A 26,525-nucleotide genomic window follows, 5' to 3' on the forward strand; every position below is an offset into this window, starting at 1 on the left:
AACTTTACTGATATAAATATATACCTGAACAACAAGACCAAATGGCTGTGATAGGCAGGGAAGCTTTCAAAGGAAGGTAACAGTGGATTGGCTAATGACGTTATGTGTTGTAGACATTTTTTAAATCCCAGCCCAAGGTTTCTACCTACCTTAGTTAGGTTCGAGGACAAGAGATGCACTCAGTCTTTGTATTTACAATATTCCTTAATCCCTACAAAAGCTAGGCAGATACCTTGCCTCCATGCTGTTAGAATCTACTTTCCTATCAAGAACTCTGAGTTATCACTTACTATTTACTATGTTCCATCTGAGCTGTTCTTAACTCCAATCGACCAGCCCATCGGGCCACGTTTTTATGTCTCACTTAACCCATGGTGGCTTCTCTTCTCCCTCCTGCACTTTCTCTTCCTCCTCCTCCTCCTCTTCCTCTTTTTCCTCCTCTTCCTCCTCTTCTTCCTTCTTCCCCTCCTCCCCCAAGCCAGGGAAACTTAAACCCCACCTATGTCTCTTCTGCCCAGTTATTGATTGTTTGCATCTTTATTCACCAATCAGAAATAACTTGGGTCAGGGTCACAGGGGCTATGAGCGGACTCCAGATCTTGGGGCCCACACTTAGCAGTAGACAGCAAAAGGCAAAACTTCAACAATTCTGATGTAAAAGACCAAAGTGAACATCACCCTCAGAGTCGATTTAAGCCGGTGAAGTTGAAGATAAAGCAAAAGGAAAGAACAAGAGTTCACAATCCAAGAACCTTGATATGTTTTTGCTTTTATTCTTTATTTCATTTACCATCACATTTAAAGTTTCCATTGACCCACAGCCTTTAAAGACTGGTAAGAGATAGTTCATGGATCCCTTTTCTTTCATGTTGTAATTACTACCATTTCAGAGAAAGTGTTTAGATATCTTCAGGCCTGACCCAGTCATGTATGTGTGTTTGGGTGGTACATGTATTCAGATGTGCCTATACACGGAGGCCAAGGAACAGCACCCAGTGTTGTTCCTCAGGTGCCGGCCATCTTGGTTTATTGAGACAGTCTTTTCCTCATTGCCTCTAAATTGACGAGTAGGCTAAGATGGCTAGTCAGGAACCCCCATCACCCCATCATTAGGGTTAGAGATACTTGTCAACACAGTCTGAGCTTTTCATTGGGTTCTCAGGAGCAAGTTCGGGCCTCCATGTTTGTGTGGCAAGCACCTTATGGACTAGGCTCTCTCTCCAGTCTCTGGCACAGCCTCGCCATCAGAGGCAGAAGTGTGAGTACCATCCCAGGCACCAGACACCTAGGATTGGGATCCCGGCTCTGCCTTCTTGGGATTTCAATAAAATGGACAGGCACCATGGTATCCATTTTACAGGAGTGAATTATATTTAAAACATGGAAATCTTACCTGACACTTTTTAAACCACGTATATTCATGTGCTAAGGGTGGGAAGGCAGACTATGAAATATAACTGCTTGGAGAAATGATGTCCTTATCCTTATAATTAGAATGAAACTTGAGTATGAAATCATCAGATGCTATGGGTGAGATCATCCACAAGAAAGCAAGCGAGTCAGGCACCGTGAGTCCTCCACTGCTGGGCATTGCCAGATGGGTTCTCCGTAATCATGGGAAATTACCTCAAACTTCTCCCAACCTGTGTGAGGAAAAGAATTGCTGATTTATGCACACCTATAAAGAAAAGCAGCTTTAAATAAATAAAGCATGCTACTTCATTTAGAAGTAAAACTAATGCAAAAGGAATTCAGAAATTCCTATGACACTTTGTAAAAATAGCTTTATTTTCTTCCTGGGTATGAATGTTTTGCCTGAATGCATGTCTGTGCCCTATGTATGTGTTTGGTTCCTGTGGAGGTCAGAAAAGGGCACTGGCCCCCCTGGAATAAGAGCTATAGATGTTTACAACTCACTGCATGGGTGCTGAGAACTGAACCAGGTCTTCTATAAGATCCACAAATGAACTTGAACTGCCAAGCCATCTATCTCTCCTGCCCAAAAATTGCTACTCATTTCGACACTTCATTTATTGCTTTCCCTAAAATGTACAATGTTGTTGCATATTTTGCTGTCAAAGTTTTAACAAATAAAAGTAGGCAATGTTTGCTAAGTGTTTCTTGGCTCAAGCGACAGATTTGCTCGTTTTTGTAGATGTTAGTTGTAAAATGGTTCTCATTATTATCAGAAAGCTTTGTGCAAGATCGGAAACTTGTTTTCCAGTGATGACATTTTAAAAATGAATCTTTAATACATGTTTATTTGTTTCAACTAGTTTAATAAACTTTTAAGATATTTAATGGTAACTCGTGGTTAATTGTTCTCATGTTGGTAATTTCCCTTAAACTGAAGTGTAATCATTGTAAATCCACTTAAGGTTTGTAATATTAATATGATCATTTTTGCGGCTTTTGTTTCTGACTCCTTTGCACCAGGAGCTGAGTTTTTGAAGGCCAAGTCAGCCTGTGCAGCTGGGATTTTAAAGGATCTAAACTGGCCACCCGGTGGCAGCTGGCTCCTGTGTTTTCTGAAGGGGCCACCAAGCCTGTTTTTCTTCATTTTAATACTCTTGAGTGGGAACTGTTGACTGAGAGCAAGAGTGAGAAGCGGGTTATTTGTTTATCTTCGTTCTGCAGCCTTCCACTCTTCCACCCTTAGAATCTAGGCACACTTGCTGCTTTCTTGGAACCTCTTTTTCCCAAAACACCTGAAAAAAATATACTCCATGAGCAGACTTCTCTCAAGATCAAAGTCATTGGGTCTCAAGGTCCAGCCCTGAAGGGCTAAATACGGGATTCCAGGGGCCTGTAGGCATGCATAATAAATAGGTTTGGTACGGGAAAGCTTCTGGATGTTACATGGGTCTTTGCTTTCACTCGTTCTTCTGAGCGAATGCTCCTCTCTCATGAGTTGGGTCATTTTACTCTGAAGGCATGCTGGAGTGAATCTGAGGCAGCTCTACAGCTTCTCTGCTGCGGCTCCTGCCTCAGGAAGCAACAGAGGAAAGCCCTTCTCCTAGTAGCACTGTGACCAGAGACAGGGTGCAGCTATTTTAATGGAATAGTCAACTTCGCACATCATGCTGAAGCCAGTTTTCTGTTTCTGGGTGGGGAGTGTTTAAATGTGTGCTTTTTCATAGCTTCAGTCTGCCTCTGCAGATCTCTGACATTATTACCTAATGTCCCAGGCCCAGCAATCAGTCAAAATTGTCCCTTACTGAGGCTATGTTGACCTATCTTCCTGTGCTATGTCAAAGAGTTGGCTTTTCAGGCACTAAGTCTTGCTCTTGAGAAACAGGAAGATCTGCAGAGCTGGGATTTCACTCTCAAGTATGAATACAGAGCCTTTAGAAATGATGGGTAACTGTTAGTTTGAAGCCTACATTCAGATCTGTGCTTACAGGTCCCTGACACCTTCCCTTCCCAGGTCTTAAATATCTATTCCTGTGCTCGGTGCCTTGGTTTGCACTCCGTTTACTCTTCTTCTCTTAATGATTTCTCTAGGCTGATCCAAACCTATTCAGAAAATCAGTGTTTAGATTCAACCGAATTCAAGGAGTTTTGTTTTTTTAAATCATTCGTTATTAGTAATCTTGATTCATGAAGAGAACAGCTGAGTTGGAAAGGTCTGATTCCGTGGACTCTGTCCTGCCCTTTGTAGATTTCATTACCACCGTAACTGTGTTGTGGATGGGAAGCACTTTCTCCAAAATTAGAAGGAAAGCTGGGCCTCTGCCATGGGCTTCCCTTAGTGACAGTTAAAGTCCAAGGTGGGCTGTGATTCATATTTCCATTGTTATAGTTGGCTCTTTTCTAATCCTTGGAAGAACTAAAGGGTTCGTTGGGTTCCTTATACTGCCTCATAGAGGTAAAACGGGTACCTTTAAATTTCAGATACAGATACATGAAATAATGCTGTGACTGAAGCTTTAGCCCTCTAGTTGCCACAATGTGGAATTCTGGAAAATCTTGAAAGGACCGTGAGAGATTGGGGAGTATGGAAGAATCCCACTAACGGCTGTGGCTGTTGACTGCTTTTCATGGCCACACTTCAGTGTTTAACAGAGTATTTAGATAAACCTGTGCAAACCAGGTGAACACTTGGTTTGTAAGCAAATATCCCCAAATCACTGGAGGTGCTGGGAACACTGGCTCAAGAGCTCTAGCTTGTTTGGAAGGTGTTATATATTTTAAAGAAATTGACAATGTGTTTTATCAGATAATTACAAGCCTTAAAATATCACGGCAATTTGGATATTTTTATGCTTTGTACCAAAAGGATCTACTGATAAATCCTGTATAACTGAAGTCATTACTGTTTGTGTAATCCCCGGATTAATTCCTGGGTTTGAGGACTGTGGTCACTCCACCGTCTTCTTCCACTAAGGGCAAGGCCTCATGACTTCTCAGAATGCCTTCCTTTGGCAGCCGGAGTTAGGTCATGGATTGGTTGGCTTCTCCATGTGAGAGAAAGAGGGATATGAGAAGCTCAGTGTGCTTTCAGTCAGATATTTGAGCACCTGGAAGCTGTTTCATATACAGGTAAAAACAAAAGGCAAACAGCTTCTTTCAAGGAGTTCGAGGCTGCCAGACAGGTCGCGGTAGCCATACTGAATAGGTTTGGCTCTCTATGCCTCTCCTAGGTTCTCTCAGGCAAGTTCCTTATTCCCTAGGACTTTACTTCCTGTGTAATCATTCTTCAGTCTGTTAGGAGTATTAAATTAATACACATGGAAAGCATGTTGAAGGTACCTGACACATAAAGCTGGCAATTACTATTGCTCAGAGTTATATGCACTCTGTTGGTCCATAAAGCACCCACCCCCAGAATTCACTTTCACTAGTAAGTGCGCTCAGCTTGAATACAGAAACACAGGCTTCTGGGCAGAATACAAATAAGCCTAGACATGAATTAAAAGCCAGGAAGCAGAGCAATGAATAATGAAGCAAAGGGTTTGCCCAGCCTCCTTTTAAGAAAATTGTGGGTTGTTAGTTGCTTAAGAGGGGAGGAGGCCATTGAGAATGGCGGTGTGAGCAAAGGGATGCAAGAACCGGCAGGATGTAGGCATGAGTCCACCGATGTTGCTGGGTGGATCGGGGTCTTGCCTTTGGGTGTAAAACTGTTCCAGTAGTTAAGGTTGGGGAAAGTCCTTGGATGGGTACCCAAAGCTATCATAATTACGTGACACTTTCAAAGTCAACACCTTTCTGTTCAGGAAAACCCATTGTAAGTGCTCTTTAAATGGGGGTGCGGTGGGGGGAGTTATGCAAAACACTTTGCACATAGCACTAAAGTTTAGTTTTGCCCAGACTGGCACGGTTGCTGGGGCAGAGGGGGCGGAGTTAATTTAATATAGTTGTTTAACCCGCGTACAGATCAGTAAACCTAATTGATCTCTCCGAAACTCTGGCCTAGGACGCTCGCTTTCCGGGCTTCTACGTCTCATCCGCTAGCCCAAGGCCTCAGCAACCTACGTGCGAGGCCAGTAGAGGCGACCAAGGCCGCTCCACGCATGCGTTAGAAGCCGCCCCAACTGCCCCCAAGGAGTCCTTTCTCCGAACAAAACTAGCGCGGAGCTACAGAGCTCCGCAACTTGCGTAGATCTAATTTCTTCCAGTTCCGCCTGCCGGTGTAGCTCCCCCCCGGTGCCGCGGCTCTCCTACGCCAGGCGCGTCCGCGAAGTGGATGGCTGGACGCTGCGAGTGCGCCGCCGGCGTAGCGCTGATCAGGCCGAGGTGCGACTGCGCAGGGCACCCGAGAGGGCTGGGTGCGCCGCTGGCGTAGAGCTGAGGCAGCCAGGGTGCGGCTGCGCAGGGCGCCAGAACAGACTGAGTGCGCCGCCGGCGTAGAGCGCCGGCTCGCGCACTAGGCTCCGCGACGCAGATAGCGCAGGCGGCTTTGGAGAATACACGACTGGGTGCAGCCGGGGTTTGGTACCGAGCGGAGAGGAGATGCACACGGCACTCGAGTGTGAGGTAACTATAAAACCCCGATTTGTTTACATTCCCTCCCCCAGAACCGGCCCCGTGCGCGGCGGAGCCTGCGAGTCCCGGGACGGCAGGGGAGGCCGGGCTGGGGCTGGCACCGGGGCCTCCGGGCTGGGGCTCGTGTGTTCGCAGCTGCTGCAGGCGGTGGCGGCGAGCAGGAGAGCAGCGCGTGGGGCTGGGACCAGCCGAGTGCGCCGCGGGCGGCGGTGGGGACCCGTGTCCCTCGGCCTGCTGCGGGGACGCGGGGCGGGTGGCGCCTGTTGAGGGCTGCGCGGGCTTCCCGCGGCCGCCGTACGGGGACCTGGGACCCGAGGCAGGTCCCAGGGGCTCGTCTGCGGGGGGTAACGGACGGCGGCCGCTCAGCTCCGGACCAACCGAAAAGGCTCGATGGAGCGCGCGGGAGCTGTGGCGCAGCCCACGGGTCCCCGAGCCCCGGTCGTGAGACGACCGTGGCCCGGCCGCGGGCTTTGTTCCCGGGCACCAGGGTGTAGGGCGGCGTGGGCGCGGTTGGGAACGGAGGGAAGTGGCCGGCCCGCCGCGGGGTCCGCATCCGCTCCACGCCTCGCTCCTCCCTTGGGGGGTCTTCGGAACTCCCCAGCCTGGCGAGGCGTCGGGTGGCGTGACGTGGAAGGGCTTCCTGCGGCTTCTGAGAAGACGCGTTCACGTGGGAGCCTGTCCACATGGGCCGAGTTTAAGGAGCTGGGCACGTGGAAGAAACCTCACCGCAGGACGCCCCACCACCGATTTGGAAGGGTCCTTCACCAAAGTGTCTGCTCCAAGTGACACAAAGCATGAGTTAACAGACAGTACAACCTACCGTCTTCTAGAAACTTACACTTATGTCTCCATTGTTAAGTGCGGTAACTAGCGGGTGACAGGTTTCTTGTATGTTTTCTTTTTGGATGTGTATCTAACGATAATTAAGAAAAAAGTAGTACAAGAGCTGGAGGCTTAGAATTGTAACAGTGCCGTTGGGAAGCCTAAACAAAGCAAAACTGCGGTGTACAGAGTAATGTCAGGATTCCCCTATTCTACACTTACCTTGTGAGTCATTTCTCCTGGACCTTGGGAATCCATCCCCCACACCCCCACTTCCGGTGTGCTTTGGACGTTACACCAGGGCGAAAGACATCAGTGAAATGCTGTGAAGGAAATAAAATGTGCTGGTGGGCATTTTTTTAACATTTTGTGTCTTCTAGACTGAAGGGTTTTTCATCGTGACTTTAGATAGGTAAGGATACATCTCTATAGTTGTTGATTTACCTTGAAACAGTTATGGGGAAACTACATGGTTTTGATGGAGTAATCCATGCTTTAATAAAACATTAAATATCAACTGTACTGGCCTGCCTAATAATGACTAACTTTAAACTAGCAAGAATTAAAAATTATACTTGAAGGATTTAAGTGTTTTTGTATCACTGATTTTGGCCTAGAAACAGGAAGTTACTTCCTCACTAGAAAGTAACTGAATTTCAGTGGTTTTAATCTCTCCCCAAATTGACAAAACTGAATTCTTTCAACTAATCATGGTTAGGAACCCATATTCAAGAATAAATGGTTTTGGCGCTACTTTGAAAGAGAATTTCTCAGGTAATACATAAGGCACAGACATAAACCCAGCTACGGGGGACTGAGGAAGGAAGCTGGCAAGTTCGCGTCTCGGAGCTTGTCTTAAAAGTTAAGTAAAATAACTCAGTGGTAGGAAACTTACCCGGGGTTTGCACAAATCTAGGCTTAGTCGTTAGTACTGCAGATAATGGAGATGTTCAAGCTTAAGTGTATGTATCACGAGCTATGCAAGTGAATACCCTTTTCACGAAATGTTCAGGACCGGAAGTGTCGCCAACTTCTGGTTGTGAGTTGGGAAATACTTGGATATATTAAATAATGGAGAATTTCTTGGTCAAGGACCCAATTCTAAACATGAGTTGAACGTTTAATTTGTATGAGCCAGTGTACTCAGACCAAAGGTAATTTTAAAACCTTTTCCCTGAAGTTGAGTTTAACCGAGGCCTATCGAGACACAATCCCTGCATTTTAGTTCCCAGAACATTGTAGATTTTATAACGAGGCGCTGCCTGCATTAGGTCTTCCTTTTTACAGCCTTAGTCCACTAATAGCTTGTAAACTACTGTCCTCATCCCGCTTTTTTGTCCAGACTTTTGGTTTTTCTCAATGTGGTCCCTGTGTAGCTCAGGTGTGCCTGGATCACCTTCCTCAGTCTTTGAGGTTACCCTCGGCTCTCACCAGACTTTAAACCCTGGTTGAAGTACTTTGAGAAGGCCTAATGTTTAGCGTGCAAGCATTGCTCTAGGAAACCCCCAAACCTCCCTCTTTTTTGCCTGATAGTTGATTAACCCCAGGATGATACTGAATGGTTTCTACTCCTTAGTCCTTTGAGAGGATACATCTTTTAAATTTGTAACTGATATGTAATAACTGATTTGCCTTTTCTCCACTTCTTTCCTGTACTTACCTGTGTATGTTTTGGTTTCTTTACAAAGCCAGATTCCTGAAGCCTTTACCCGCATCCCTATGCCATGACACTCAGTTCAAACTCAGCATAGACTTAAAATCATTTGGGTAAAAATACTAGTCATCCATGTGGTGCCTACCTCAGGAGTGGAAGTACTGAGTTTTGTATCAAAAGGACTCTGTCACAGTGCTTTGGACCAATGTTAGAGAAAGACAATTGCAACTGGAAGAGAAACAGAGGCAATTAGAGCAGCTTTTGATCACAGTGATTTAATTTTAAGCCATCTTTCATTACAGTGTAATTCACATTAGAAATATACAAGAGGCTGGGGTGTGTCTTAGCAGATGACTTCCTGAATTCTATCTCTAGTCCTTAGAGCAAAATGAGTGAATACAGTCTCATATCCTCATCAGTCTTGTGTCTGAGTTGATTGCCCGGTACAATCCTCAACAGTTTGCTGCCCCCTAGTGTTCGCTTTGCTTTGACGTTTCTTGGCACCTGTCCTTAATTAGACTGCATTTCCATGGATGTACCTAGCTGTGGCTTTCCACCAGCTGGTCACTGCTGCCAATAAGAAAGCATCTTCTTAAAATTGATTGTGATTACATTTAGTCCCCAGTTTTCCAAATATGGGAAAAATTGGATTGGCAGAGTCACATACCTCCCGAAAGAGTGTGTAGGCTATGTTTGTTTTTAATTGCAAAAGCAGTTAAAATTAGGTAAGGGCTGGAAGTTAGCTTTGTATATGAACAGTTTCCTTTATCTAATCTGGGCTCCTTGTCTTGAAAAGAGTGGTAAACTTTTTGGCTTAATTCGTCCCATGTAACTTTTATGTTGTGCAGATAATAAAAGTTTGAAAATGTCAAATTCACATGGTGACTTTGTTTTAAAAATTAATTTTTGAAAAAAAAAAGTCCTAGGTTCTTATCATTAACACTAGATTTCTTCATCTTTTATGGTTCAGATATTGCCAATTATCAGTTTTCCAAAATATTTGTTTCTGTAAGATCTGTGGTTGGACCACAACCATGCTTAGATTTTTCTAAAATAAAATATTTCACTGGAACACTTAAAAATATGTTCAATAGGTATAAAGCAGTATGAAACTGAAATGAGAAGGCTTAAATAACAGCGAGGTTACTGAAATCATTCCCAGCTCACTACAACCATTATTATTTTCTACACTGCCACACAACAGTATAGAATGTTATTTGCATAATTATTTTTTAATAGAACTACCCAAATACAGGAACTGGATACTTAATGAACTTTTTATTGTTAAAAAATGTTCTAACAATGCTTTTTTTTCCCTCCATCATTATTAAATTGGGTATTTCTTATCTACATTTCAATTGTTATTCCCTTTCCCGGTTTCCAGGCTAATATCCTCCTAACCCCTCTCCCACCCCTTCTATATGGGTGTTCCCCTCCCCATCCTCCCACCATTACCGCACTGCCCCCCAACAATCCCATTCACTGGGGGTTCAGTCTTGGCAGAACCAAGGGCTTCCCCTTCTACTGGTGCTCTTACTAGGCTATTCATTGCTACCTATGAGGTTGGAGCCCAGGGTCAGTCCATGTATAGTCTTTAGGTAGTGGCTTAGTCCCTGGAAGCTCTGGTTGGTTGGCATTGTTGTTCATATAAGGTCTCAAGCCCCTTCAAGCTCTTTCAGTCCTTTCTCTGATTTCTTCAACGGAAGTCCCGTTCTCAGTTCCGTGGTTTACTGCTAGCATTCACCTATGTATTTGCCGTATTCTGGCTCTAACAAAATGCTAACAGTAGCTCCAGGTTTATTCAAAAGTACAGGTAACTTCTGCCAGTCATTTTTTTCCTTCTTTTTCTTTGCTTTTTTTTGGGGGGTGGGGGTGGTTGTTTTTCTATTTTTTGTTTTTTTGTTTGTTGGTTGGTTATCTAAAAGTTAGTAGTAGAAGATTTTATAATTACTTACTTACATGAGTGTGCTTTATAGTCCCTTTAAAAGATACCTCGCTATTGAAAGAAGGGGAAATATCAGCTAATAGTCCTTGAATAACATTTCAACAGCTATAATTTTGTCCTTAGTTTACATTCAACTTTTAGAGAGCGCCAGCTCATTACAAGAAAGCTTTCAGGGATGAGACATGAATGAGAACACCGTAGCACAGCACCCTTACTGACTAGAGTATTCGAATTGCTAAGAACTGTAGCAGAGGCCACTTCATTCTTCTCATTCATCTCAGCCTTTAAAGTGGTTTATTTAGGATTCAGGTTGATTTTCATTCAATAGAAGAGAAAATCTCAGTTGCAGTGAGGTAGTGAAGATCTATATCCTATGCTGTTTGATGTCTTAACAAGACATTTCAGATGGGACTTTTAGCAAATCTAGAGTATTTGTGAATTCACTGTCACATATATTGTGAACTTCGAAGTTTAAAATAGTTTCCCCTGAATTAGTTTCTGATTCACTCTCTGGGGTGTTTGTTTTTATGTGGGTTAAATTGGGGCAGTGATGAGACAAATCTTGGGAACTGGCTTTGGATGTGGCTTGCTCATGCTGTCTGTCGTTCATGGCTGCGGATGATAAGGTGCGTCACCGAGTAAGATGTGGGGACAGCAGGCACACACTCTGCAGCTTTATTCCCACCAGTTTAAGTCTTCAGGCCTTGGATCCATTCTTAATACTCCATCATTATTTTACTTGTTGCTCTGAAGTATTTCCTGGTAGAATACTGGATTAGTAAAGCGTCCGTTCAGATAACTCATAGCTAATTGAGAAGCTTTGAGGACTCGCCCTTCTGCATTTTCTACAGGAAAAATCGCACCTTTTTTATGTTTGGGAGGTGGAAGGTAAGCTAGCATGTCCTGGAGGCCTGGGATGGTTCCTACCTATCGCCACCGTAGGATTTTACATCCCCCATGTCTCCTAGTCTTGCTTCTCTAATGCAGAAAGTGAATGTGTCTTGTAGCTTCTTTAGATCAGAAAATACATTATCTTTGTTTTTATGCCTTCTTTTTGCCTCTTTCCATTCCTTCTATTTCCTGTTTTGCCTTTCCTCTCTTATTAAGCACCTCATAGTTGTATACTTAAAGGCTGTGAGCACATATTTCAATTAGCTCTAGATACTTCCTACTGTAGATTCTCTTACCTGTGTACTATGTCAGACACATAGTCCCTTTATGAAGGAGACTGTGAAGGACCAGGTACATGCCATTAGTGATTTCTTCCTATGTTATAAAATGAGATCAGAAAAACAACAGAATTGTCTCTCACATAATTGTAAAGCCTTGTTTAATTTTAACAGTTTATATAAAATATGTAGCATCATATATTGTATGTGATATGTGAATGGAATATATACATATATACTGTTTATATACACATGCAAATGTATAGTATATATTACAGCTTATATATTTTATGTATACACTATATAATATATAATATATACATTATATATGATATATTTTATATTTTATATATTTTTATATTTTTATATGTTTTATAACACATATATAAGTATATATAAGTATTCTTTTCCTGTAAACCTTTTTTAGAGTATAGCACTTGATAACATTTTAATGTTTAGAATATTTTTTGTTTTTAATATTTTTTTAAATTAGGATATTCGCAAGTGAGTAATCGAATGTACAGAGCAATTTAGTACAAACAGCTCACTAAATGACTATGCACTTACAGTGGTCATTTGGAACAGAAGTTTTGGAGCTTCACATCAGGTTTTTTTTTTTACTTTTCCTGTCTGAGGCAGTTCCATGTACTTACCCACCACCAAATCAAAAGTTCATAGCAATTGAAACAAGAAAATCAATTAACTTTATATACCTTTTCATAACATGTTCATTACCTGCATTCTCTCCTCCTTGGAATAGATTTTCACTGTCGTTTTGCTTACTTTTTGTGGTGAGCTTTGGGCATGCGGTGACAGTGCCCTGCCGCTGAGCATGTTATTGGGTTGGTAATTTAGATTCCATTTTTTGCACCAGATTGCTAAATGCCTGAACTGAGTCAACTGACTTTATTCAACAATTAGAGGACCCTAGTGGCTCAAAGAAACTGTAACAACGGTGAAAATCAATTGGCCCAAAACTTTGCTGGTAGAGAAGTAGCCCCATGTTGCCAGCAGTATCAGAACATCTTCCAGTCTTTGAAAGCATTGCCCTGGTATATCTGGTCACTGCCCTAACTCCTATCCCATTTCTTGTGAATGGCAAGGTGGTGTAACATCAGGGACGTATAACTGATACCATGGTGAAAAGGGAAAACACAGAGGGAAAGTAAAGATGGGTCCGTGGTGAAAATGTCCGCAGTGGTGGTAGCAAGAACAAAGGCCTCTCTTCCTGGTGATGGGTGATTTTGTAAGGAAGGCTGTGTGCACAGGGAACAAAGAGGAGTTGAAGCCTTTCCTGAAGAGTAGCAGAAGCCATACATTTCGGGAGCTTTGAAGTCATTTCAATAATTGCTGACTGGAAGGCACCTCAGCCAGGGGGCTTTTGCTCATGTCAGGTATCCCTTGTAGATGTGCGTAGGAAAGCCAAGCAAAACCTGATGTTATCCTACAGTGTGTTTCAGGGTGCCGGAACAAATGATCAAAGTGCAGAGATCAAAGCAGGTTGTACAGATACTTAATAAGAGAGTAAATGTTTGTACATTAGTGAACACAGAATACAATGTTGGGGTAATGTGCTGTTTGTTGTAGTTTTTGTTGGATGTGTTGTATAATGGGGTATCTTAAATCAAGACATATGTATAGTCTACTTTTTAAGTTATACAGAAGTCAAACACTGAATTATACTCATGTTCAGTGGACTCATCTACCATTGCCATGTGAATGAATCTCCTGGAAAGATTAAGAGATTACCTTACTGTGTTTGAACTTGGTTATTTGAAGTTTTATTGGCATTCTAAACTGTGAACATGGTTTGGGATGTTAGATAGCTGGTCACATGGGGTTACAAAAACAAACCATTGTACTGCTGGAGGATTCCGCTTCCTTCTGAGAGCTCTATGCTGCAGTACTGTATCCTTAAATAACTCTAATGTTTGGGTGAGCCCCACCTTCTCCTGCTGCTCTTGGCTGTGCTAGTTGGGCCTGCATGTGCCCTTGTGACATTTTGATAAGTCTTTTAAGCCATTACAAAGGGTCTTTGTTTACTAGCTTTGTACTTTGTATATTTTAAGTCAAACATTAACCATATCACATCTAATAATGGTACTGTCTTACCTTGGTAGACCCATTTGCTTTCCAGAGCAGTTTTGGATGCTTTGTTAGTTTTCTTGGTAGATAAGCATAGACGTTATTGACTTCGTTTTGCTGAGGACAGTCAGTGGCGGCGCTGTGGTGAATAAGAAAGGTTTGTGGTTTGGTTTCTTTGATTTCTGGTCTGCAATACTTTGTATATATGATGCGTCTAGTGAGTAAATCAGAAATGAGGATGAACTCCACGTAATACTACTGTTAATAACTCACACATAAGGAACGTGCAAATAATGCAACATAGGAAGATAAAAACATAAAAATGTTGTATGAATTTTTGTTCATTTGTTCTTGGTTAACTATAAAACAAGCAAAAGTCAATAGCCCCATGTTATAAGTGATGAGAAGTAATAAGATGTTAACTATTTACCTAAGGACTCATAACTAGTAAGGCAGTCTAGTCTTTAACAAATCTTTAGAAATTTTTAATTATAAATTTACTTTTATATGTTCATGTACATGGAGGTAGGGGTGTGTGTGTATGTGTGTGTGTATGTGTGTGTGTGTATGTGTGTGCACAGTACATGTGTAGAAGTCACAGGACGGCTTTGCAGAGGCAGCTCTTGGAGGTTCTGAGAGTCAAAGTGTGGTAATCAGGCTTTTGCAGAAAGCACTCTGTCCTGTCTTGCTGGCCCTTCTAATGGACTTGACTCCTTGCCTGATCCTTACACAAGCTGACTCACTCCTCACCTTTTCTGCTCATAGAGTTTTGATCAAAAGAAGGAACCTACTTGTGTTTTCATGAAGAAGTACTGTGATGAAACCTTTTAAAATATACATTTTAAAAATTGTAAACTGTGGGTTCATTTTGTGAAGGGATTTTCACATCTTTACTAACAGTATTACATACTTATAGAATCCCAGTTGAGCAGTTTAGTGGTTTCTCTTTGAATTTCTACCTCCTTGCCTTTCAAAAAAAACAATTGAGAACATCTAAAGGGTTAGCATAATGAATTTATAATACTTTCCTGGTAGTATTTATTACATGTGTGTCTATCAGAAAGAACTGGGATGGGCTACTAACTGTATTCTTCAAAAATATACTCTGAAATGCTTTTTATACCCCCTGTTTAATTTTTAAAAATGAAATAATTAGGTGACATATAGAGTTTATGTCAGGTTGATTGCCCTATCCAGAAACCTCGTGCTAGAAATAGGATTCTTTAGTATTTACTAATTTTTTTCCTATGTCAGTCACATTAGTATCTAATTGAATGACTTTTTTTTGTTTATAATGTTTATATTGGCTAAATGTTATTAGATGATTTCTTTTCCCTTTAAAATAGTTCTATCATGTACTAGATTAGTCACGTTCCTAGTGTCCCATCCACATTTTGGCTATGGTATGTGAAATAATAATGTGGTATAGTTATGTGAAATAATAATAATAATGTGGTATAATTATGTGGTAGAAACAGGCCCCAGGTCCGGAGTCTTGAAGTCTCGCCTTCATTGGAGGGTATGCCTTCGGGGGTAATGATTCTCCAGGGCATTTTATCTTTAATTTTGTACATTTACATGTATTTGTGTAGAATAAAATATCAGATATGTGTAAAGTATCTTATCAGAAAGTTTGTGAAATAGCAATTAAGTGTATAAGGTGCTCTGTATGATTTGCCTGAAAGATTGCAGTCTGTACAACTTGACGTTATCTAGTTTAAAAACCTCAATAGAATCACTAGTTGAACAAATTGGTAAGTCTTTATGGAGGAATGTTGTATCAAATGTCCCAAACTTTCTCTTTCTGTAAATTGACAAGAACCATCTTTATTATGTACACATTTTGATTCATGTTTGCATTGTAAGTCGGGCCAGTTAACATTGTTCTTTCCAGTGAGTAAGAACTCCTGAAAGGCAAAGTCTGTCTTGCACAGGGTCTGCCGAGTCTGCCTGTGGCCTTTCCGCCATAGTGCTTGTTGCTGACCTGAGCAACTGGCCTTAGTTTGTGTAAGGATCTGGGTAGATTTTCTCTTACTAACTGTGTTCTGTTAAGCAAGGCAAATAATATCTTTTCATTCTCTGACTAAAAGTGTTTTTGGCCATTTTTTTTTTTGTATTTTTTTTAATAAGAGTACATGTAAAACATGGTGACAGTCAGGTTTTTTTTTTTTTAATAGCTTTAACATTTAATCATACCAGTCTCTTGGTTTTGATCTGGCCTAAGAGTCTATACGAGCACTGTGGAAAGCTGACTGGAAGGTGTTGTGGGAATAGAGGAGCTGTCTTTATAACTGCTGGATTTTAAACTATTTCAAGATAAATTTAAAAAAAAAATCATCTGTGCAAACTTTCTAATTTTTTTTTTTTTGGTTTTTGATTCAGAGTTGAAGTCTATATTCTTTGGAAAGTCATTTAAATGTAAGCATTGGTTGAATGACAACACCATGGCTAGTATAAAAGTCACTGTTCTCATGAAGTGAAAAATACTCGTGTGACCAGCACGCAGGTAAAGAGATAACTTAATAATGATCCAGGGTTAGGGCATAGCCAAGTGTGACCACAGCTGTACTGTACAGTTTGGATAGTAAGTACACAAGGACATTAATGGACTTCATTTTTTTTCCTTTTCATCCAAAGCAAAAAATTGGGTTTTGGAATATTTTAATTGCATAATAATGAAATTGCCTCATTATAAATTAACCTTAATTAGAAATTATGCAAGGATGGAATATTTAAACGTTGGATTGTGATGTCATATACCAAGTCAACACTGAAGCATGAACATAAATTTATGGTGACAGCTGCTAGGTAATTTATTGTCAGAGCTCATCCTTGCATTTCGGGTCCAGTAGGATTGTATATGTCTGTGCAGTAGGCTTGTATATGTCTGTGCAGTAGGATTGTATATGTCTGTGCAGTAGGCTTGTATATGTCCGTGCAGTAGGAGTGTATACTGTCTGTGCAGTAGGATTATATATGTCTGCAGAGCTAGCAGAAGTCAATTATAAAATTAATACTCTCAACGTTTAAAATCTGAGGAACTCTAAAACAGAGACAGAGACATAATGGAATATTTTTTTAATGTACAGCCAAGTCCTCTGAAGGTGGACTTGTATATTTAAGGTATATGACCTTGTCTGATATTTCCTACATTCTTTTTTCTACCCTACAGATACTCTTTGTAGTTAAAAGATTCTCAACTTCCATGGAATGCTTAGGAAGTTCCATAAATTGTAGGTCCAGCTGGCTTTCCCAGCCTCCATGTTGAGGCTGGTGACGGTTGTGTTTTCCAGGTTGAAAGGAAGAGAAGTTGATGAGTACAGCATCCGCTTCCCAGGCTGTGAGAGTGAATTTCTGAACCTGGTGCTTTCTTTTTTCTCTCTTCCCATTGTCTGAGCAAGCATCCATCCATGGAAGGCTGATGTTTCTGAATAACCAGAGCAGAGAAGCCCTTACACCTGAAGCAGTCATAGACTGTTGTGAGACAGAAAAGAGCTCGCTGCTTCCTTCTGGGAAGGGATCTCTGCAGAGCCTCTGAGCCCGTTCAGATGACGCTGCACACATCTGCAGCCTTAGCACTGAGGTGGCTCCTGGTCACTTATCTTCTTAAACCTGTCAATCTCTCCTGAACGTAGTAACTTAGAGACTCAGGACTGGGATCTTTGCAGTACATTGGATTCTTTACACAATTATAAAGAATAGTGATAGGTGTGTCAACATAAACCGTATGTATACTCTGCATAGGCACCATTCATTTGGTCTTTTCTAATATACACTTATTATCAACTGGTTCCCATTCAGTGAACAGAGAGAAAATGTATCAGCTGAATGGATAAACTCAGACCATCACCTTATACTAGCATCTCAGTGGGAACCATGAGGCACCTGCAGGGAGTGTTATGGACAGAGAGGAATGGGAATCTTCTGCTAAATAATGATTGCTAAACATCCATGGCCTTTCATTTTCATTAGTGTACAAGTAAAATTAATTTGATTCTTATCCAGACCAAACAATTTATCTCTGAATTATTCTCTTGAATATTTCAGTACTTATAAAATAAAGACAAAACCCATATGGTTATAAAAGTAATTAGAGTCCTCACTGGGTTCCATGGGTTACTGTTTCCTCAGAAATCTTTCTCATTTGAACATTAAAATGTCTAGGAGGGGGAAAGCTATATTAAATAAATAGCGGGATTTGTTTTGACTTTGCTAGCAGAGGATACACAGGCCAGGGAGCCTGTTGTTTTGATTAGCATGTCCCCCACCACAAAACACCTCTGCTGCTCATCCTGCTGTGTTTGAGAATCTGAAATTCTATCCCTCCTTTTCATGGAATATTTAAATTTAATCCTAAAGCCTATGGCATTTTCTTTAATCCAGGTTTGGTTATTACTGCCTAGATGTGGTCAGATACCCAGAGTTGTTGACATCCTGATCTTGCTAATTTTCAGTGAGTCCTTTTATTACTTTCCTAAAGCTTCTGTAACAGAATGCCTCAAATTCACAATGTAACCAACAGGGCTTTATTGCCCTACATCCCTGGAGGCTAAATAAGGTCGAAACCCAGGTGTCACACACAGGCTGTCAGAAAAAATTAAGGGAGAACCCTCAATTGCCTATTTGCCTTTTACTTCTGGTAGTTTGCAGCTCTTTGGTGTTCTGTGACTACTAGTCACATCACTAAATTAAACATTTTTTAATAGTGATCTTATCAATGAGACTACGAAATTGAAGTGTTTGGATTAAAAGTCAAATCTCATTGTAGCTTTGGAATTAGCAATTTGCATTTAATTCTCAACTCCTACTCATCACAGATAGTTCAACCTGATATATTAGACAATTATAACCATTGATTGACTACAGTAGAAGTGTTCGAGAATTTACTGGTATAAATTATTAGGCCTCAAATTTTAACTAGTTTATATCAGACTCAGAAGAAAAACTAGACTAAAACATTGTTTACCCATAACCAAGATGTTGATGTACCAGGTCTGAGTAGGGTGTGATAACTTCTAACCCCAAGATGATCTCGATGTGACTGATGAAGCTACTTCACAGCTACTTGACCCTTTGTTAAACCACTGGGTCAGGCTCTGTAGTACGCAGGAAAACAGTGAACATGTGTCCTGTCGTCCTACATTAGTGGATGTTAACAGTGTTGTCAGAGTGCTTCAGAGCATCTCCTCTCATTTCTTTTTGAAAGATAAAATCTTAGGAACTGTTGAATGCGAGTGCTCCTTCCACTGATGGTTTCCTTCTTTCCTTCCTTGAAAGGGAGCTGCTCTGCTCCAGAGTGGAATCTTCTCTGCTCTGTCTAGCTACACAAGTTCATCTTAAAAAGGAAAGTTTTGTTTTGTTCTGCGTTTCAGGCATTTTCTTTTTCTTTTACTTTTTGAGATAGGGTTTCTCTATGAAGTGCTGGTTCTTCTGGAACTAGCTCTGTAGACTAGGCAAGGCCTCAGAATCATAAAGCATCTGCCTCCTGGGTGCTTGGAATAAAAGAAATGGCCACCACCACCCAGCATGTATTTTGGCATGTTTTAAACCACCTATACATGATATACAGCATGAATTTTCTGCTCCCATCTGCTCATGATAGTCATCTCCTAGAGCATGGTTTGCTTTTTGAAAGATGCTAATAAAAAGTTTTTTCAACTCTTTGAGAATCTCATCCAATGCATTTTGATTTTATACACCCCCTTCTCCACTTCCTCTCAGAATCACCCAACCTCTACACTCACGACTTGCTTGCTTATTTCTTTGTTTGGAACAGAAATCCTTACATGTTTTTTCTTTTATTGGATTTTTCTAATTTGCATTTTAATTTTATCCTCTTTCCCAGTTTCCCTTCCCAAAACCCTCTATCCCATCTCCCCTCCCCCTGCTTCTATGAGGGTGGTCCCCGACCCACCCACTGCCTCCCACCTCCCCATCCTGGTCTTCCCCTACACTGGGGCATTGAGCCTTCACTGGACCAAGGACTTCTCCCATTGATGTCCAATAAGGCCATTCTCTGCTACATATGTGGCTGGAGCCATGGGTTCCTCCATTTGTACTCTTGGGATGCTGGTTTAGTCCCTGGGAGTTCTAGGGGTTCTGGTTGGTTGTTGATGTTCTTCCTATGGGGTTACAAACCCCTTCAGCTCCTTTCTCTAACTCCTCTATTGGGGACCCCATTCTCAGTCGTTGGTTAGCTATAAGCATCCACCTCTGTATTTGTCAGGCTCTGGCAGATCCTCTCAGGAGACATCCATATCAGGTTCCTGTCAGCAAGCACTTCTTGGCATCAGCAATATTGTCTGGGTTCAGTGACTGTATATGGGCTGGATCCCCAGGTGGGGCAGTCTCTGGATGGCCTTTCTTTCAGTTTCTGTTCCACACTTTGTCTCCATATTTCCTCCTGTGAGTATTTTGTTCCCCCTTTTAAGAAGGACTGCAACATCCATACTTTAGTCTTCCTTCTTCTTGAGCTTCATGTGATCTGTGAATTGTATCTCAGGTATTCCAAGCTTTTGAACTAATATTCACTTATCAGTGAGTATATACCATGTGTGTTCTTTTGTGACTGGGTTACCTCACTCAGGATGATATTTTCTAGTTCCATCCATTTGCCTATAAATTTCATGAAGTTGTTTTTAATAGCTTAGTAGCACGTTTTCTGTATCCATTCCTCTGTTGAGGACATTTGGGTTCTTTCCAGCTTCTGGCTATTATAAACAAGGCTGCTATGAACGTAGTGGAGCATGTGTCCTTGTTATATGTTGGAGCATCTTTTGGGTATATGCTCAGGAGTTGTGTAGCTGGGTCCTCAAGTAGTACTATGTCCAATTTGCTGAGGAGCCACCAGACTGATTTCCAGAGTGGTTGTACCAGCATGCAATCCCACCAACAATGGGGGAGTGTTCCTTTTTCTCCACATCCTTGCCAGCATCTCTTGTCACCTGAGTTTTTTTATCTTAGCCATTCTGACTGGTTTGAGGTGGAATCTCAGGGTTGTTTTTATTTGCATTTCTGTGATGACTAAGGATGTTGAACATTTCTTTAGATGCTTCATGGTCATTCAATGTTCCTCAGTTAAGAATTCTTTGTTTAGCTCTGTACCCAATTTTTTAATAGGGTTACTTGGTTTTCTGGAGTCTAACTTCTTGAGTTCTTTGTATATATTGGATATTAACCTTCTACCAGATGAAGGATTGGTAAAGAACTTTTCCTAATCTGTTGGTTGCCGTTTTGTTCCATTGACAGTGTCCTTTGCCTTATAGAGGCTTTGCAATTTCATGAGGTCCCATTGATCTTAGAGCATAGTCATTGGTGTTCTGTTCAGGAACTTTTCCTCTGTGCCCATGTTTTCCAGACTCTTTCCAACTTTGTCGTCTATTAGTTTCAGTGTATCTGTTTTATGAATAGGTCCTTGATCCACTTGGACTTGAGAAAAATCCTTAATTTTAATGAAGTCAGTGACACCAATTTTCTCTTTTTAGTGACTTCTGTCTCCTATCTTGAAGTTCTTAGTTTCTCAAGTAATTTTTGTAGATCTGCACTTTCTAGTTAGTGGTCAGTAGTCACATGTCACTGTTGGGCACTTGAAATATGCTCAGTCTGAATTAAGATGGGCTATACGTCATATTGGGGTAAAATACATGGTATCAATTAGGATATAAAATGAGTTCGCTAGAGTGTAATATGAAATTACTTTCACATGTATGCCTAGAAAAGGTTAAAATAGCAGAGTTGGCTCACATTGTATTTCTAGATTCTAGAAGCGTGCTTTTCAGTAGAACTTCCTGTCGTGATGATTGTGCTCCATGTCTGTGCTGCCGAGCCTGGGACCCTTAGCTGTGTGTGGTGGGACAGCATTTTCAATGGCTATGATAACCGAGAAACTGAATTCTAAATTCAAATTCAACTCAGATTTGAGTACCACATTCTCCTAACTGACTTTTTTGGACCCTCTCCTGTTTAAGCTTTTCTTGTCTAAAATTTAGGCTCCTGTGTTTATCTGTAGTTGATTCTGTCTGTGGTGTTAGAGGTCAACCAGGGTATTTCTTCCTTTTATGTGCAAGTTGAGCCACTACCTTTTGTTCCTTTGGTATATTCCCTTTTTCTTTTTACATTTTTAATTTTTAAACTCTTGTCCACCCCCATCCCCACACCCACACATGTCATGGCTATTCTCGCCTCTGACTGTTTCCACATAAATATCAAATATAGCTCATTGCTTCTCACACAGAAACTTCCAGGATTTTGATTGAGATTGTGTTGGATCCATAGTTCACCTATTCATAAGCCTAGCATAGCCATGTATTTACCTAATTTTGTCCAATAATGTGTGACATTTTTCTATAGGCCTTATATAAGTTTTATTAGATTTGTGCCTAGATATTTTTGCTATTAATAATGTTATTAGTTACTAGTTTCATGTTGTAGTTCTTCTGGTTATAGAAATATATTTGATTTTTAGTTACTCTTACATTGAGCAACTATAGAAAATTAAGTTACTCTTGGATTTTTATTGTATCCAATTCTAAGCATTTGTGAATACTGAGAAAATTTTCCTGATTTTTGAAACAATTTTTCTCATTTTTAAAAGATTACTTGTGGGTATCTGTGGATATCTCTGTGTGAGTTAAGTTATCCATGGAGGCCAGAAGATATTAGATTCCCCTGGAGCTGAAGTTACCGCTGGTTGGAAGCTGTGTGATTCTGCAGCCGGTAACTGACTTGGGTACGCTCTAACTGTTGAGCCATCTTTCTAAACCCCATTTCAGTCATCTAATTTTTTCCTGTATTACTGCCCTAAGCAGGACCTCAGTGTGCAAGAACCAGCAAACCTCGTTTTTTAAAGGACCAAATAGAAAATAAGACAACAATAAAAATGTGCATGGAGTCTTCGGTATTTCAAAAGTAGTCAAAATAGTCCCGTGTTTTGATAAGCTTGTATTAATTAAAAGGCCTGTACACTAATACAATTAAATAAAAGGGGCTACTTTTCATAGAGGGTATTGATCAAAGAATGACTATAGTCATGAAGGAAATGGGATGAAATACTTGGCTCATGGATTGGCAATTGCAAAATAAATTTTATTATCTTGAATATGTCGATATAACGTGATCACCTGTCTTTTAAACCCTTTAGGAAAAGTAGAGATGAAGGTGCATATACACACAAAATTCTGCCTCATCTGTTTGCTGACGTTTATTTTCCATCATTGCAACCACTGCCATGAAGACCATGACCATGGCCCTGAGGAGCTTCACAGGCACCACCGTGGAATGACAGAGTCAGAGTCAAGCACATTTTCAGTGCAGGATGCTGAAAATGAAAAAAAGTACTATATTGAAAAACTGTTTGACCGTTACGGTGAAAATGGAAGATTATCCTTTTTTGGTCTGGAGAAACTTTTAACAAACTTGGGCCTTGGAGAGATCAAAGTCGTTGAGATTAATCATGAGGACCTTGGCCATGATCATGTTTCTCACTTAGACATTCTGGCCGTTCAAGAGGGAAAGCATTTCCACTCCCATAACCACCAGCATTTTCACAATCATTTAAATGCAGAAAACCACACTACGACCAGTATAACATCAAAAAGAAACCACAAGTGTGATCCAGAGAGAGAGGCAGCCGAAGTGCCCATCAAATCCGACGATAAACACCCGCACGACCGCAGTCACCGCTTCCATCATCGCCATCGTTTGCATCATCACCTGGACCGTAACACCACTCGGCGGGTTCACAATGACTCCATCGCTCACAGCGAGCATGGGGAGCCGGGTCACGGCCCTTCAACAGAGACCAATAAAACACAAGAACAATCTGAAGTGAAGTCAGGGAAGGTCAGGAGGAAGGAGAAAGGGAAGAGGAAAAAGGAGAACTCTGAGGTTAACACACCAGGTTTCCTCCCCACCCATGACCACGGTGAACAATATGAGCATAATCGGGTTCACAAACTTGACCGTGTACATAGCCCGGGCCATCCTCATGCACATCTTCCCGAGCACAGTGGCCATGAGCTTGGCCATGGACACCAAGAATTTGATCCTGATAATGAAGGTGAACTTCGACATACTCGAAAGCGAGAAGCGCCACATGTGAAAAAAAGTGCAATTTATTCCACTCCTAGCCACAAAGACCACAATGAAGATGACCGCCAACATGAAGTAGGTCTAAAATGTGGTGTGCAGTGGTGTCTGTGGGGGTTACTCCGTAGTTCTTATGTAGGCGTGGAGCACTTTAGGTAAGGATAAGGTAAACCGTAGAGGGGTCGCATCACAACTCAGACGTGAGGAATCAAAATCAAGGTTGGACCTTTTTAATCAGGGGTTTATTTATTCTCAAATTTGGGTTCCTCAAGCCTATTCTAAATATTTAAGTGTCATTTGATAGTGTATCCTTTAATTCATTTTACTGTGCTGTTTTATGAATTCTGACTCTCCAGTAACAGTTTCACTGTTAATACGATAGCTGGCTTCTAAATATCAGAAAATTGAAACATGTTTGTTCTTGTTCAGCATGATCTTTTCAGAGATAACTAACTTCTCTCGAATAATAACCTATTAAAGGAAGTTAATACTTCCCAGTCATTGTTTTTGCTTCTGAGTTTTTGTAAATACATTGCGCTTCTCCTCTATTACTTTCCGATAAGACCTATCGTGATATCAGTCTTTACTGAGGCCCTTCATGGACCTGCAAAAAGATTTGATTGGAAATCCCAGGACTACTGGAATGCGCTTAATTTTCTTCTAAGTCTTCATATTTTTGGAAGCTTTTTTACCTTCACTTATGTCCTCCATTTTTTAAAAGTGTATTTCCTTTTTGTTATATGTATCCCATCCAACATGGAAAGTAGACATGTCTTGTCTATGTTACTGCTTTATGGTTAGTGTGCATCTGAGTAAATTCAGACCATTTCTTCATTTCTTCTCTGGCGAAGTCATCAGATACTTGTTTCTAGCAGTTATACACAGTGGTTTTAACAGTAAAATATATTAAACCCTTTGTGAGATATTTCGTAGATAAGATTGTAGCACCTTCCCTAGATGGAAGTGGTATACACATTTACTGTGTTCACTAGACCCCAGGGTCTGCGTGCTCAGTCCATGCTCTCGTCCTCACGGCTCTGAGGCCCTGACCCCCAGGAGACTTTGAGAATGTTTTCAGCTTTGAGTAGGGTGGCATCTCACCGTGACTAAGACCTGAGAGTAGGTCTTAATTTTGTGGTTACAGTTATTTTGAGCTATTGATAAAATGAGATCCTATGTCAATAAAGATCTGGGTAAGCACAGTTCTGTATCTTAATATAAGACATTAGTGTTTACTTCATGGTAGATCCAAACTTAGGTAATTTCTTTCTGTTTTGTCTTTAAAATATCAGCTAATAATTTTTTTTCTTTTCTTCTTTTTGTGCCAGGGTTAAACCTAAGACCTGGCAGTGAGGACAGCCCCAGTTCATGCTCTTGGTTTTCCTCAGCTCACATTGGGCTAGAATTTACTGATACTCTGTTTCGTTTTTGGAGTGTGTGTGTGTGTGTGTGTGTGTGTGTGTGTGTGTGTGTGTGTGTGGTTCTTTTTTTTGGAGCTGGGGACCAACTCAGGGCCTTGCGCTTCCTAGGCAAGCGCTCTACCACTGAGCTAAATCCCCAACCCCTGTGTGTGTGTTTTTAATGGATTGTTGCTACTATTTTGCTGTTTTGATAATCAAACCCACTGAGTTAAAATATGCCCCAGTGTTCAATATAACATTCTTCTGGAATGCTTTGGCAGGAAAAAAATATCTGTGCTAATGGAATGTGAGTCACTAAAACTGCAGTTTGATAGGGGAGAGCCCTTCTGATGTTATAAGAATCTTGGAAACATGGTTGAGACATCTTTCATGTGTTGGAATAGAAAAAAGATCTCTAGAAATTCTCAAGTAATCTAGTAGAATGTCTTCCTATTTTAACTTTTTGCATAAATTCCTATAGAGAGCATGATTCTTATGTATTTGTATTACAGTAATTTTCAAGTGATATTTAGAATATATTAATTGTACAATAACCTTTTCTGCATAATCTTAAAAACCTGCTTGTAGTTGATTTGTTTTCTCCATTTCCTTACAGTGTTTGAACGTCACTCAGTTGTTAAAGCATTTTGGCCTGGGTCCCAACTCCCCCATCTCGCCTGATCTATTCACATACCTTTGCCCGGCCTTGCTGTATCAGATCGACAGCAGACTTTGTATTGAACATTTTGACAAACTTTTAGTTGAAGATTTAAATAAGGATAAAGCTCTGGTTCCTGAAGATAAGGCAAACATAGGGGCATCAGGTAAGATTTTTTCCTCCTTAAGATAGTACTCACGCTGTGTCTCAAGTTATGCATTAAAATGAAATGCTAAGTTGTCGGCTTTATTTCAGCATCAGATTTTCATATTCTAACCAATGGAAGATTAATGGAGGAAGGTAAGAGGCTTGTTAGTATTTTTTTTTTTTTTTCGGAGCTGGGGACTGAACCCAGGGCCTTGTGCTTGTAGTATTTTTATTTTATTTCTTCTGGCCCTATAGAGGACTGCTTTGTTGAGAATAGAGAAAAGGATTAGAAAGGAAATAGAAATCTTTTTTCTATAATGTAAATAATGGGATCTCTGATTAAAGTTATTTTACATTACGTTATTTAATCTTTAGCAGGGTTCGAGCTTCATGAAAAGCAAAGTTGATTGAATTTGAAGAAGTAAAGTGGGAGGCTAGAGGCTAAGAGGCATGCCACATGGTTACTCTGCCTCGTCCAGTTGGGTGAAACCAATACTGTTTTCAGATTGTGCCTAGCCGGGGTTGGCTGCTCCTTCCCACTGCATCCAGCTGTGCAGACAGCGCCACTGTGATA

The 26,525-nt window shown here is 41.0% G+C and overlaps 1 protein-coding gene across 2 annotated transcripts in view; it reads left to right on the plus strand.

Moving 5' to 3' along the window:
- Positions 1-5,391: 5,391 nt before the first annotated feature.
- The window catches only part of Slc39a10 (solute carrier family 39 member 10), a 48,457-nt gene continuing 27,323 nt past the window's right edge, over positions 5,392-26,525 (plus strand). Inside the window, exons 1-3 of one of the 2 annotated variants that reach the window (XM_032901101.1) lie at positions 5,392-5,976; positions 22,800-23,824; positions 25,763-25,970. In XM_032901101.1, the coding sequence (XP_032756992.1) occupies positions 22,811-23,824; positions 25,763-25,970 (1,222 nt within the window). In that variant the 5' untranslated portion in view covers positions 5,392-5,976; positions 22,800-22,810. Of the gene's footprint in view, positions 5,977-16,094; positions 16,167-22,799; positions 23,825-25,762; positions 25,971-26,525 lie in introns of those variants that run through there. The other variant, XM_032901102.1, reaches the window with a different exon arrangement.

Source organism: Rattus rattus, chromosome 4 (assembly GCF_011064425.1).
Source record: "Rattus rattus isolate New Zealand chromosome 4, Rrattus_CSIRO_v1, whole genome shotgun sequence".
Classification (NCBI taxonomy): Eukaryota; Metazoa; Chordata; class Mammalia; order Rodentia; family Muridae; genus Rattus; species Rattus rattus.